The 15769-nt window shown below is 37.1% G+C and overlaps 1 protein-coding gene across 1 annotated transcript in view; it reads left to right on the forward strand.

Moving 5' to 3' along the window:
• LOC125138474 (E3 ubiquitin-protein ligase rnf213-alpha-like) overlaps positions 1–15769 on the forward strand; it is a 102648-nt gene that overhangs the window by 19296 nt on the left and 67583 nt on the right. Inside the window, 13 exon segments of the mRNA XM_047818693.1 lie at positions 910–1023; positions 1258–1287; positions 3530–3683; positions 4351–4524; positions 6307–6423; positions 6956–7512; positions 7870–8026; positions 8453–8670; positions 10491–10634; positions 10932–11102; positions 13730–15251; positions 15396–15434; positions 15437–15591. Of these exon segments, the coding sequence (XP_047674649.1) occupies positions 910–1023; positions 1258–1287; positions 3530–3683; positions 4351–4524; positions 6307–6423; positions 6956–7512; positions 7870–8026; positions 8453–8670; positions 10491–10634; positions 10932–11102; positions 13730–15251; positions 15396–15434; positions 15437–15591 (3552 nt within the window).

Consider the following 15769-nt stretch of genomic DNA (forward strand, 5'->3'; position numbering starts at 1 on the left):
ACTTGTCAAGTTCCCCTTATCGTGCTGAGTGTTTTGATATGTCACATGTCCATGTTGTGCTAAATATTGATTTTCACGTAACATCACATGATGTCACGTGACATGACCAGAATACATGTGAGGCAGTTCCCCTCATTGGGGATATTTTGATATGTAACATGTCCATGTTGTGCAAATCTTTCATGTGAAATCACGTGACGTCACGTGACTTCATTAAATTACACGTGAGGGAGTTCCCCTCATTGTTCTGAGTGTTTTGATATGTCACATGTCCATGTTGTAAAAAGTTTTTTGATTTTGCATATATTGGGGGCGGGGCTGCGGCACAACCAGAAGGCCAGTCGGTACACCAATTTGAAAGTTTGTTCAGAGTATCACCCTCAAGGAGCTGGGAGAGTTTGGTGTGGATAGTTCAAAAGCTTGCCAAGTTATAAACCTCCAAAGTTTATAATGGGAGTCTATGGGAAAAAAGGCCACTTTGAGACCCGGTACCGGAACTCGGATTGCTTAGAAAAGTCATAGCACACCTCTCCTTAATGAGCCGGTCAATTTGACACCTCATTCATGGGTCTAGGACAAAAGCTGCGGGACAAGTTATGTGCCGAAATTTTGTCCAGAAGAGTATGCACAATAGTAAGAATGTTGTTTTGCAAGCACCATTAATTAATTCACAGTAAACACAAACAAAATAATATAATTTATTTGCTGTAAGATAAAAAATAGAAATAGAGGAAAATGCATCATGTGATGCTTGTGTGAATAATAAAGCAGACTAATGTTTTTATTTAAATTTTTCTCCATATACTTCAACACTAATCATAATTTGCTTACAGTTTAGCTTCTGCCAACAATATTATAATGGTGCATATTTTTTAACCCCTTTCTATATTTATTAATCTGTTTGAACAGAAAAAGATTACTGAACAAGTGAAATACTACAGTAATTATTCTGGTGTTTGTTCTGCGATGGAGGACTGCATGTTGTTTTGTGCCCAGGATGCAATTTACAGATTAACATCCAAGGTAAAAATGTATAATTCAGTATTGCAATATTCATATTGTGTGTTTCTGCCCCTGATAGATATGAATCTTCTGACATCTGTACTGTATCTCCATGTTGGTTGCAATATGCTAAAGAGTTTAATAGTGATCATTTTCACTATTTATATCTATTTATTTAAACAAGTGTACTGCCAGTATTTCTGTATTGCATCTACAGCAATTGTAATTCATGCACTTTTTTCACTTTTTTTTTAGAGAAACCAGAAAGGATCACAATCTAGTTTGGTAAGATGTCAGTATTCAGATCTAGATAACACCATAGTACAAATCTGTACCAAATTTCAAAGATTTTTGTGAATTATTTGTTGAATTATTGTTTGGCTAAAAGTAAGTGGACACGTGATCATCACACCCATAAATGGACCATTCTGGCATCACAGTGCCCTTGTGCATAAAGAAACTCCATGAACACACTGCAAAAATGCCCTATTGAAACAAGAAAGATATGCTTAAATCTAGTTAAAGTGTACTAGAATCAAGCGCCAATGGGGTAAGCAAAATTGACTTGATAAGAATTCTTGAAAATAGCATAAATATCTAGTCACTAATAAATGCAATTAGATCTTAAAACTAGACAAAAATGCTTTAAACTGTGCAGTTTTTTCTTTTTATAAGAATTGAATAATACTTACATTTAGTGCAGAATGCATTAAAACTAGAATATTTTATCTTAAATCTAGTCACTATAAATACTGTTAGGTCTTGAAACTAGACAATCATGCTTATAATTATGCAATTTCCACTTATTATAAGCTTTGAATAATAAGTAATTTTAGTGCAGAATGCGTTAAAACTAGAATATTTTATCTTAAATCTAGTCACTATAAATACTGTTAGGTCTTGGAACTAGACAATCATGCTTATAATTATGCAATTTTCATTTATTATAAGCTTTGAATAATAAGTAATTTTAGTACAGAATTCATTAAAACTAGAATATTTAACCTTGTTTTTTTCCAAGATGCAGAATAACCTGAAAATAGATCAATTCTACAATAAACACCCCAATAATGAAACATAATAATGTACTAAATGAATAAACAGACAACTTAAGTTTTGCTGAACATTTATTGAACAACCTCCTCAAACAAATCCAGCAGGATGAACTGATTCCAAGGCGTCAGCTACTCCCTCACTGGCACACACTAGTACATATAATGCTAAACAGTTAGCATCACGACATGATATCTCGTTCTGAATAATTTAAAAAAACACATTAACCGATACAGTTTTAACATTAACACAATCAACTGTCATCATGTTAATCACATTCTCTTAGCATCAAAAATGCATTGAACCTCAGTTGAACTGTCACAGAAGAGATGGCCAGTCCAAAGTAAGTGAATAAAAAATGACTAAAACTAAATAGCATTCTAAGGAAGTTAAAGGTCATAGATTTTCATAAATTATTGATCAAACAATGCCAGATCAGATTTCTTAGTCAGGAAGTAGAAGCTGCACGACTAGACAAGAACTATCTGAACATTTTTTTCCCTCAGAACATCATACAAAAACAAGTAGGAGATTGGTGAGAGAAGCCACAGTCACACTGAAGGCACAGTGTATAATGTACAATGTCTGTTAGTGGAGTGAAGATGCACCAAACAAACATTTCATGTACTGCATAATTATGGACTGTATGGGAGGAAGGCTAAAAACAGCTGTTCATTTATGGGCCATATGTAAGCAAGATTATGTCCCAGAAAAATATGTTTTTTGGCATCATAACCAATACTGAGTCTTTAAAAGTTTTAAAGTACTATTTGCGTGTATGGCACAGGCCATACCCCAATTAACATCATCACTGCAGTGAACTATAGAGTTGGTGTTGGAGGAATGACACAAGGACTCACACAAAGGCTCGGGTTTTGCTGCCAGAGGAATAAGGCTTTTATTATCTGCAATAACAGCCTGAGCCGGTCTGCAGAGCGACTTCCGATCCAACTCATCGCAGTCAATATATAGGTTGCCCATACATTCGTACATGTCATCCCAACATCTGTCTCGTATTTAGGCCCCCCCTAACTTATTCAACTATGGGGCCACTAGGCCCCCCTAACCTATATATGTGGGCCACTCTTCCAGGATCTAGGCTACATTACCATATATGGTTACATTCCAAAGCACATACATTGGACACGCTAAGCTACAATATACCATACAAGTGGACCACATTACCCAAACCGTCCTGTGCGCACACACACTTACAATTTCCATGCTAATATTGTCTCTACATATCACACTGAATAAAATCTTCTAGAGTGGCAGCATCATTTTCTTAGGATGCTTTTCAGCACCAGAACCTGGGCTTTTTTTTTAACTGAAAGTAGAATGGATGGAGCAGAATACCATGGGTATTATAAGAGAAAGAACAATGTGTGTGAATTTTGTAATCCAGCTGAATTTAATGACTTTTCAGGCAGTTGAGCACTTTTGTACTTAACAAATCTAATTTTTTGTCAAACAGAAAGATCTGTTACAGTCAACATCAAAATCTCCTAAATATGGAAATCTGTTCTCCTTCATTGTCAAAAGTAAACTGCATGATCTTGACTGGAACTGTGAGAACTACCATTATCTTCTGTATGATGAACAGATGAGAGATGTTTTTTTGACAATATGTAAGTTACTTTCTAAAAAATGTGATTTAAAATATGATGAGTTAAAGTAACATTTAAAAATATTGATGCCACAATACCAGAAATTAGTAGAATACCAGAAGAAAATTGCACATAAATTATATATGTATATATACTAAGTGAGAAGATGTAAGTGAAGTGAAGTGACATACGGCTAAGTATGGTGTTCCATACTCAGAATTTGTTCTCTGCATTTAACCCATCCAAAGAGCACACACACAGCAGTGAACACACACACTGTGAACACACAGCAATGGGCAGCCATTTATGCTGCGGCGTCCGGGGAGCAGTTGGGGGGATTCCATGCCTTGCTCTCAGTCGTACTGTAGCCGGCCCGAGACTCGAACTCACAACCTTCAACCACAAGGGAATGTTGTACATTTACTGGTGACTCTTTAATTATCAAAAAGTGCAGGTGTTCAAACACCATATCTTTTGGCTAAATGGGGTGAAATTGAACTAGCATAGTATTGTGTTTGAACTATGGTATCAATATGGGTCATAAGTTTGGGAGAGAGACCTTCTATACAACATAAGTTCTTATGATATTTACAGTTGTAAAACTCTTACAATGTTGCAAAATGTAGGATAAAAATGCTTTCAAAACAAAGTTCTTGTGAATAATGAGACTTTTTTCATTTCCATGTAGCACAACAGCAACTGAACGAAATCTATATGGCAAATCTTCCAACAAAACAACTTATACAAAAAGCTCAAAATCTAATGGACCAACTGATTAGAGATATAATAAACAAGTCAATATCATGCAGACTACTGAGTGGAATCATTGAAAGGAAACAAGATGCCAACCGATACTTCCTAGGTAAGTTTTGATGTTGACCAATTGTTTTGTGTCACATGTCTGCCCCTCCCTTGTCTCCTCCTGCCCGCTTCTGCACACCTGTTTCTCATGTTTCTGATTGTCCTGTCTATTTAGTTGAGCCACGTTGCCTTGAGCAGCGTGGAATCGTCTGTTGTCTTTGGCTGTTGTCTTCTATTTTGGGAGCATTTTTTTGTCCAGAAAGTTTTTTTTCTGTCCTGGACTTTGATTTTGTTTTGGTGACATCAGTCCACATTTTTCTGGTGAGGGACGCTGCTCCGCTTCCGGTATTCCGTGGGTGATGCCTCACTTCCTGTTTTGTTTTGTTTTTGTGGTATCCTGTGACATCACCCCGCACCTGTCCGGTGAGGGGCATCGCTTCACATCCGGTTTCCGTGTAGGACGCCACCCCACTTCCTGGGGGGTGTTGCAGGCCCGTGTTTTTGCCCCCATTGATTTATTTTATTTTTTTCTGTTCAGTGGAGGAGGATTTTTTTTCCCCTGCCCTCCCTTTTCCTGGTTCCCAATTCCCGATAGGTGGGTCTCGCTGAGGTGTGTTGGGGGTTGCGCTCTTCCCTCCTGTTTGGCTGTGGACGTCACTCGGCCGTCCTGTGGGAGCCGCGCCTCGAGGGGGGTACTGTCAGGACTCAGCCCGGACTTTGGCCACGTGCATTTGTTTGTTTTGTGTCACATGTCTGCCCCACCCTTTTCTCTTCCTGCCTGCTTCTGCACACCTGTTCCTCATGTTTCTGATTGTCCTGTCTATTTCGTTAAGCCGCATTGCCTTGAGCAGCGCGGAATCCTCTGTTGTCTTTGGCTGTTTTCTGTTTTGTCCTGTTGTTGTCGTCCTGTCTCAAGTCTGTGTCTCTGTTTCGTGTTTTTTTAAGTTAATAAACACCGTTTGTTTTAGGTATCCTGCATTTGGGTCCGTTTTTATTCCCCTGTACTTGACAGTTTAGATTGTGCTGATTGTCTTGGTGATTGTAAAATTGGGGAGGTGCAGATAGGGAGGGAGAAATCTAAAAACAGTACAATCTCTCACAAATGTATACTCACTCACTCACTCACTCACTCATTTTCTACCGCTTATCCGAACTACCTCGGGTCATGGGGAGCCTGTGCCTATCTCAGGCGTCATCGGGCATCAAGGCAGGATACACCCTGGACAGAGTGTCAACCCGCAGGGCACACACACACTCTCATTCACTCACGCAATCACACACTATGGACAATTTTCCAGAGATGTCAATCAACCTACCATGCATGTCTTTGGACCGGGGGAGGAAACCGGAGTACCCGGAGGAAACCCCCGAGGCACGGGGAGAACATGGCGGAGAACAAGGCGGAGGCAGGAGTCGAACCCCCGTGCTAACCACTAAGCCACCGTGCCCCCCAAATGTATACTTATATATGAAATAAACACACAGTATTGGGTTGTGTACAAGATGGAAGTATCCTGATTCTGGTACTAAAGTGGATACCTAATAATTTGATCATACATGTGCAAAGATAAAGCCAGAGTATACAGAGATAGAGAAGCTCATGTAGGGTCCAAGTATGTGCAGAAGTTCAGAGCTTGGTGATTTGGAATTTGAAAGTTGTTTGCATTATCTAGCTAATGAAATGAGATGATTGCTGACTGTTATGGAAGAGTAATTTATGTGTTATATCCCACAGAGTATTTAGCTGAGGTGTGCCTGTAACTAGAGCAATACATTTAAACAAACTTTCCAAGATTATGTAGAGCCTAACATGTTTTATTGAAAAGTCTTTTTTCCCATGTAGGACAAAACGAAGACAAATTTTGGAAGTCAATAAAGGAAGCGGAGGGGGATTTGAAAAAATTTAAAAGTTGGAAAAGCAAAGTAAAGGTACTCAGAGACCTTAACCAAGGCATGCCAGGTACAGTGGTGTGTTTTTCTCTTGCGTTTTAATTTTCACTGTCATTCTCATATATTGCATGTTGAAATATATAAATAAAATACCCTTGAGTGAAAACTGATTTTGTAGAGTATAAAGTATGCTTAGTCCGCATTTCTTTCTTAATTAGCAATTGGCTCCTTACCTGTTACCTACAGATTCTGTTTTAAATGTATCTGCAAAAACCAAAAACTAGTTTAGCCATGTATTTTATTAAAGAAACTGAAGTGATGTGAAAGTATTTCTATCTTTCATCATTTATTTTTAATTAAAATGTGGAATGAGAATGAGTAAATTGGTTTTGTTATAATTCAGATAATCATTATGTACACCTAGTGTTGTAAAGGATGTGCAAGCCAAGAAAAGCTTGCCAAAGAAGACACTTAAACAAATTTCATATGACCTTAAACAAGCTGATTTGCATTAAAAACTAAACAATCACTTGCGTTTGAAACATAAAACAAATAACATAAATGTTTTATCAATAATTGCATTTCCTATCATTGTTTTTCAGTCAATGTAGAACAACTTGAGACAACTTTGTCAATCGAGCTTGAAAAGGAGGAACGATCACTGAAAACTATCATGGACATGTTGATCAATGACGAACCTGGAAGTGACACATATTTGGTCAATATTCAGGCATTTGAAAAGATTGAATTTCTGTCTAAAAGCACATATTTTAAAGAACTGTGGAGAGAAACAGCAAAACAAGCCAAGAACACAGAGTTTAAGGATGTTAAATTAATTCCACTTGACCAAGTCTACGATAATATTTACAAACCATCCTTTGAAGAATTTAAAAACACCTACATGGCCTTGAGGGACCTCTCGATGACTCTTCAGGACATGAAGAGTAAACTGGGAAAATATTTAGATAGCATGTCAAAAGAACTGAATACAATGGCAGAGGTGTTCAGTGAGAATCACCGTGAATGGATTCACAAGACAGATAAACACATTAAACTTTATAGAACTCTTCAGTCTGCAAAAGAAAATGCAGAAGTGATCATTGAACTAAAAAATAACCTCGGGCTGTGTGGAGGGTTTGATGACATTGATAAACTCAAGGTATGCAGAATAGCAAGAATTTCAACTGCTGAATGCTTTGTTTTTCTTTTGCATGTTTAATGAGTGTACACTGGAACTAGATCTAAATTTGAAAGTGATTTGTTTTTTCCCATAGACCTAGTTACTTTTCAGGACAAATTACGATTTTAAACAATTGTCCTGAATATAAGCATTATTAAAAGCATATAGACAAAACTGGATCAAGTCAAGATAAAAGATCATCAACAATACATTTGATTATTACAATTGAAACTGAAAAGATTGACCTCTTTTCCATCTGTCATGGAACAGCAATGCTTGTAATCATAAATATTCTTCTGATGTTACATATTAAATTGTAGTAATATGTAATTACAGAATATGGACTTCAGTTGCTTGCGTGATCTCACCGAAAATGTGGCCAAAGCTGGAAACGAACTGAAGAAAATTTCAAAGGAAACAAATAGCTTTCTAAGACAATTTAATGAATGCATCAGACGAGGATTCATCTCGTGGATTAAAGAAATTATAAAAGGTAAGTGTTTAGAAACCTTAGGTATAATAATGATAATTTAACTTAAATGTATTAGGCAAGTATAATTGATTTGACATGTTTTAAAATGGATTCTGATTATAATTTTCGTCTCATCTCGTCTTTGTTCCGTGATTTCATGCGTTTGCTTTGTTTAACTTTGTTTTGATTCATGTCTTGTCTCTACCCCTTTATTGTCACTGGTAGTTGCACTGATGTGTCTTGATTATTTTGACCTTGTTATTGCCTAATGCCTTGGATTGTCCACCATTCATAACAAACTGCCACATGCATCCTCCACCATGAACATTTTTTTGTAACAAGATTTATGTTATTATTAGAACAATGCCAAGAAATGATTGTTAACTACTGATGAACCACAGTAATTAGTAGTTTATGCATTACTTTACTTTTACTCTTTCATTTTAGACACCGGAGAGCTAACAGCATTTGTGGAGCTGGCCTCAATCTCTGCTGGAGAAAATGCCATGGACATTGATAAAGTGTGCTATTTCAGAGATGCCATATCTGCTGCTGCACCACTCATATATCAGTTGTCTGAAAGATCTGGTACTAAAGAGCTCCTGCAAGCTGTCAATAAGCTTGGTTGTGCTTTGGAAAGTGACCAGGAGCTGCAGAATAAACTAGTAAGATGAAATTTTAAACTCCCTTGTGACAGAAAGTGTGATGGCTGTTAGCTGTTGTAAGATGAGAGAGATGCAGTGTATGGCCAAAAGTTTGTGAAAGTTTGTGAACTCCTGATTATCACACCCATATGTGGTTCTTCACAGTTATACAGATTGTCTATACACAATAACGACAAACAAAAAACAGATTATGCTCAGTTATAAATCAGATATAATTTATTAAACATAAAATTTAGTTTAAAAATAACTGAAATTTCACAATTAGACCATTTTCTATGGCAAGTGAAATTTGGCTCAGGTGCATCCCATTTCTCTAAATCATCTTTGAGATGCTTCTACACTTGGAGTCCATTAATGTGGTAAATTCAATTAATTGAATGCAGAAAAATGCAGATAACAAAAATGCAGATCAGAGCAAGTCATGGGGTCAAAGTAACTGTCTGCAGAGCTCTGAGACAATTCAATTCATGTTTACAATTGACATTGTCTCAAAGCAGCTTTACAGAACATAAACATAGAACAGAAGGTTAATATAAAGAATAATATAAAGATTAATAGAATACAAAATTCAAGATTAATATTAGATATATTTAGTTCACAATGTGTATGTATTTATCCCCAATGAGCAGGTTTGAGGTGACTCAGGCAGCAGTGGCAAGGAAAAACTCCCTTAGATGGTAAAGGAAGAAACCTTGAGAGGAAGCAGACTTAAAGGGGAGCCCATTCTCATATGGGTGACACTGGAGGGTGTGATTATAAATATACAGTCAAACAAATTTTGTATTGATGCAAAAGATCACATGGAGTTCATATCTCCTCTTTAGTATCTAATAGAGTCTAACTGGAGCTGGTAGATCTCTAGATGCCTCAGGACTCACAGAGTCAGCCTCATCTCAGTGGACGTCCAAAATCTTCATTGCGTGGAAGACGATAGGAGCTGGTACAATTTCTGGATGCCTCGGAATGGGTAGAAAGAGAGAAGCAGTGGAGAGGGATTAACATATCTGCTGTTCATAAAATGTGCAAATCTGATGCAATAGTGCACAATATTATGGGATGTATTATGTGTACGCTTGATTAAAGAGATGAGTTTTTAATCTACATTTAACCTGGGAAAGTGTGTCTGAGCACCGAACAATATCAGCTAAATATGAAAACACTTTACCACCTTTAGTAGACTTGGATATTCTGGGAACTACCAGAAGTCCTGAGTTTTGTGACCTCAAAGAGCGTGAAGGATTGTAACGTGTTAGAAGACTAGTTAGATACATGGGAGCTAAACCATTAAAAGCCTTATACATAAGTAGCAGCAGTTTGTAATAAATTCTAAACTTAACAGGTAGCCAGTGTAGAGATGATAAAATTGGGGTTATATGATCATATTTTCTTGTCCTGGTAAGACCTCTGGCAGCTGCATTTTAGTCTAACTGTAGACTATTTATTAACCACCTAGTAATGCATTACAATAGTCCAGTCTAAAGGTCATGAAGGCATGAACTATCTTCTCAGCATCGGATACAGATAGGATGTTTCTCAGCTTGGCAATATTTCTAAGGTGGAAGAAGGCTGTTTTGTAGTAGACAGGATTGTGTCTAGGCATAGGCTACAAAACATTTGCCTTTTTGGAGGTACTGTGGCCTCCAAAATTCTTAAATGTAAGAAGTTTGTGACAATCAGAACTCTTCCCTTATCTGTTTAGCTTGATCACATGAAACCACAGTTCTATCTTTAATCTCAGCTTAATATGTTATGTCTCGGACATGTTATATCTCTATCTGTCACTTTACATTATCAACATGTTATTATAATATTTTTAACAGAAAGACTCCTGCACCAACATGGAGTGGCTCAAAATTGCCTATGAGACTCATGGTTCTGTTGAGAGGTCATCTTTGCAACAGGCCACAGATATCAATGACAATGGGATTTACATAATCAAAATTCCATCTGATGCTCAGGGAAAGGTGAAATATTCAAATCTGTTACTTATTACACTCAGTTTATAGCTGAATATATTACAAATGCCCAGTGTTCTGAGATTCTCTTTTCTTACATTTCTTCATAGAGCTGCTCTATCTGTTTATGGTTTCTTATTTAATTTATGGTTATTTGTTAGAATAAATAAAAAAAAAAAGAAAAAGTAACCAATAGCAAACACTGTATCTAAACTAGTAGATACAAATTTTAGCTCGCAAAAGGTGGTTTAGTTGTACTAAATGACCCCCAAGATGCAATCCCTAATGTTTTACTTTGTTTTTAAGATTAATCTAGAAAATTGCCTCACATTAAGGTGCAAGGAAAAGTTGTCTGATGGACAGGATGCAAAATACAGAACATACGGTCTTGCTGAGCTTCAAGATCTGCACAACAAGCTGATGCTGATTACTGTCAGTGTTAAAAATCGAGAGGATGAAATCTCAACCTACATTGAGGTAATTTTATGATTGGAGTTATAACATTCTCCACCACTTTTAGCTGTGATGTGTTTATGTGTGTGTATATGTGTATATATATATAATATATATACACATACATACGTATATATATGTATATATATACATATATATACGTATGTATGTGTATATATATATATATATATATATATATATATATATATATATATATACACATACATACGTATATATATGTATATATATACGTATGTATGTATGTATATATATATATACGTATGTATGTGTGTGTATATATATATATATATATGTATATATATATATATATATATATATATATATATATATATATATATATATATATAAGAAACTTACTTAAAAAATAAATGGTTCAGAATCAAATGCAAGTTAGTTTCATTTCATTTTTGATTTCATTCCTCTTCTGGCAAAATCTGTTAACATTTTTTACGTTTTTCCTAGCTTTTAGCAAATTCCAAATACATCCCTACTTTTTATCCTATCAATTTGATCCAAATTCTTCCCTCAAATGTCAAGCAAAGTGATGTGGTTAGTAAATACTGCAATATTGCTAAAGGTTAAATATCTGATTACAAAAGACTTTTTAGAGAATCTGTGTTGTTTTCATCATCTGTTAGCTAGTTACAGTACAGACCAAAAGTTTGGACACTTTTCTTTATTTTCATGACTATGAAAATTGTAGATTCACACTGAAGGCATCAAAACTATGAATTAACACATGTGGAATTATATACATGCATAACAAAAAAAATGACTGAAAATGTCATATTCTAGGATCTTCAAAGTAGCCACCTTTTGCTTTGAGTACTGCTTTGCACAATCTTGGCATTCTCTTGATGAGCTTCAAGAGGTAGTCACCTGAAATGGTCTTCCAACAGTCTTGAAGGAGTTCCCAGAGATGCTTAGCACTTGTTGGCCCTTTTGCCTTCACTCTGCGGTCCAGCTCACCCCAAACCCTCTCGATTTGGTTCAGGTCCGGTGACTGTGGAGGCCAGGTCATCTGGCGCAGCACCCCATCACTCTCCTTCATGGTCAAATAGCCCTTACACAGCCTGGAGGTGTGTGTGGGGTCATTGTCCTGTTGAAAAGGTGGTGTGTCCAAACTTTTGGAAGGTGTGTCCAAACTTTTGGTCTGTTCTGTATGTAGCTACTTAAGTTAGACTTGACAACCTTGACTAATTAAATAGCAGGGAGGATCATGTCTGTGTAGCGATTTTGGCTCGCGAAGCAATGTAAATATTTATAAGTAATTATAACATATATTTTAAGTTGAAATGAACGGTAATGGAATTAACGTTACACTTATTTGGTCTGTTTGTCCGGCGAACAGGCCGTGTACCCTTTATTAATTCTATGAAGGCGGTATCTTCCTGGCCAAGAAAGATTCACTTCCCTTTTACTTTATACCGTAATTTAAATTAAATTAACTTAATAGAGCATGTAGTTCAGACCAGATGTTGCAGGTACCTTAAGTTTGTGAGCGATACTCAGAGACAATCACTTGTGGCACAAAAATATGGCGTTTAATGAATGAGACAAACACAACATAACACTAAATACACAAACAAAAGAAATACAGAAAGCAACGATGAAAATAAAAATACACAAATGAAATCAAAATTGGGGAAAGGGAGGAAGAGACTGGAAAGAAGAAATTAGAGAAAGGAAGGAAGGAATGGCAAGCTTAAACTTCAAAATTAATCACACCCTAACTGGGAAATCGTCACCGGAAACTTAAATTCAACTTAAGACTCAATACAAGGTTCATACTTAAAATACGCATCTAAATTGGTTGGTAAAGGAAACGGTTACTTGCATTGGCTTACTGCACAAAAGTCCGGATGCAACAGAGAAATCTCTGAAGAGTCAGTTAGGGTGGGGTCAGACGCTCTTCCAAGTTCTCCTGAAGATCAGAGCAGTTGTCGTTCTTGGAAGTGAAGCTTGCTGGAAGTTCTTTGAAGGAAGATGGAGTCGTCTCCAAGCTTACAAGAATAAGAATCTTAGAGTATCAGTATAATTGGGGAGGAGATACATACGAGTATGGCTTAATGCCGTGGGATGTGGGGCATCTTATTCACTCGTTTTATTAGTAAAAGGAAGTGTTGTGTGTGTGTGTATGTGTGTGTGTGTTCTGGTTGAGGGCACCTATGAGTTCAATCAGAGAATCGGCATGGGGTTATCTGGTCTTTGTGTAGGATCCAGACCTTCTGGAGTCAGTTGTGTGTGTGTGACACTGTGGGATGTAGCCCTCAATAAATCTTGGTTGTTCGTCGGTTGATTGAAGAGTAGATGCCAAAGTTTAGGGTGCCTTGGACAAGAAATCTAAATGACCTGTTCCAGACGCTACATCTGGAAGGTGTTTTAAGGAACAGGCCATTACTTGGTAAGACTGAATATTTAACATATTTCTCTGCAATACCATTGGAAAAATTCAAAATAACCCTACTTTAACATCCCTACTCGTATTTATCAAGACTTTCAGTAACATGAATTTTTAACATGAATGTCAAGTGTGTTGAAACTAAGCTGTGCAGTGCAATAGATCTACCACAGTAATAACAACACTTGCTATTCAGAAAAAAGGCTATAGTATTTATCTCTTTTTTCAGGTTTTGGAGCAGATAATAAATGTGGGAAAGTGCTTCCTTGACCTCCGTGATGCTGGACATATTCTCTTTAAAGACTGGGAGATGACTGCCTACTGCCAACAAACACATGATATTAAAATATGGGTGAAGTTTGGTATTGCAAATGTAGAGATCAAAGGTCACAGATCGTTGCTAGTTGAGTTGAACGGACTGTGTGAAAGCATGAGGAGCTGTCTCTCTGAATGGTTAACGTACACAGAGCAGAAAAGGAACACTTACTACTACTTAAATTTCTTCACAGCAAAGCAGCTAGTCTATCTGTGTTGCTCTTTGGCTGAATATCGGATTGGGTGGAAGAACATTAGCACTAGTCTTCTCAACATGTTAGCCATCATGAAGGACGACATTCAAGAAAGTGATCTGCAGAACGCTCTCACCAGAGCACTCAAAACCCCAGTTGAAAGTGCTGGATCCCAAGCATCAATCGAGCTTAAGAAGTTCCTCACTGATTATCCAGACATGATAGCGTATTTTCTCGATACAGGTTTTACAGAGGAAGAGACCAAAGCAGCAATTATATATTGTGAGGAAGATGAGCAAGTAGAAGGAGGAGATATAGACTCAAGGACTGTAGAGGAGTATCGAGACAGTGTGATGCAATGCATTGATGATCATCAGAATGATGAAGAATGGGTCAATGAGTGGTGTGAGAAATACGAGACAAGGCGGGATAGTGTCCTTAAAAATCAAATGAAATTCAAAGGTGGACTCACGACAGAAGAAGTTTCTTTTTCAATGACACAGGAGCAGATTGCAGCGGCATTTGCCAACTTGGAAAATTCTGATGAGAAGATTGTAATGCTTTGGAAGACATACCACAACAAACTCTCAGGACTCGTATCAGACAAGTTTGTAGACTTAGATGTTCTTGGAGAAACCATGAACCATCTTGCCAAATCTGCTGAAGTAACCGTGACACGAAAACTGCCAATCACTTTGGAAAGGGGCAAACCCAACCTGATTTGCTGTAAAGATGTTGAAATGCTTCCACTTTGCTTATCACTGTACAGTGATAAAGAGCAGTCATTGCCAACCTATGATGAAATTCTGGTCTGTACCTCTGAGACGACTGCAGAAGAGGTGGAACTGATCATCAGGAGAGCTGTACAACCTGGCAGCACACATGAGAAGATCTACTGCTTGCTAAATGCAGACCAACTAAATCATGATGTGTCTCGGAATTTCGAGTCCATTTTTTACAAAAAAACTCAGGAGTCACATGTCCAGGGAGGCACGTATAAGAACGATTATCAGTTAATTATTTTTTGTGACTCAAAGGCATATCACAGTTATGTTGCCACTGCTTTTGACATGTTTAAGAGGACGGTTACCGAGAATCCAAATCAAAATGAGGAAATTAAACAGTACCTCCTTCACAAGCACCAAACATCCTCAGAAGCTGGAACTGCATTTACAGAATTGAACCAACCTGATAAATTTCAGCTGAAAACAAAAATCATTTTCTCTGAACATGCAGGAATGGGTAAGAACCCTTTAAATTAAATATCATTTAAGTGTAAGTGGCATTTTATACTGATTGTGTGTGTATCTCAAATCAGCTGAATGTTTCTGGACCTGTGTTCCTTTGGGACTTGATGATTTTTTGATGAAATGTGTTCTACAACAGGAAAATCCCTGTATGTGAAAAATCTTGTGAAAGAGTCTGAAGGAAGTCTCAGAGTGCAGGATTTACTCATAAACAATCCGGATAAACCAGGGGGTCACACCTGAGGACTGAGGACATTGTCTCTGAGCTGCAGCAGTATGAGGACAAACCCACAGACAAATTCCCAAGAATCTTTCACTTTGACATTCCTCCTGTGGTTAGTATTTTTATTGTATAATATGTTGCTAACATGTAATCTTTATACCCTAGTTTAAACCTATTTTCCCTGGGTCTTTTTGACCCGGCTGGAAGGTTTTAATGTGCCATAACTTGGGTTTTCTTCCAGGTATTTGCCTGAAATTACCAGGATTGTTCCAATTATGAACTTTGCAAGG

The sequence above is a fragment of the Tachysurus fulvidraco genome, chromosome 9 (genome assembly GCF_022655615.1).
Source record: "Tachysurus fulvidraco isolate hzauxx_2018 chromosome 9, HZAU_PFXX_2.0, whole genome shotgun sequence".
In the NCBI taxonomy this organism is placed as follows: Eukaryota; Metazoa; Chordata; class Actinopteri; order Siluriformes; family Bagridae; genus Tachysurus; species Tachysurus fulvidraco.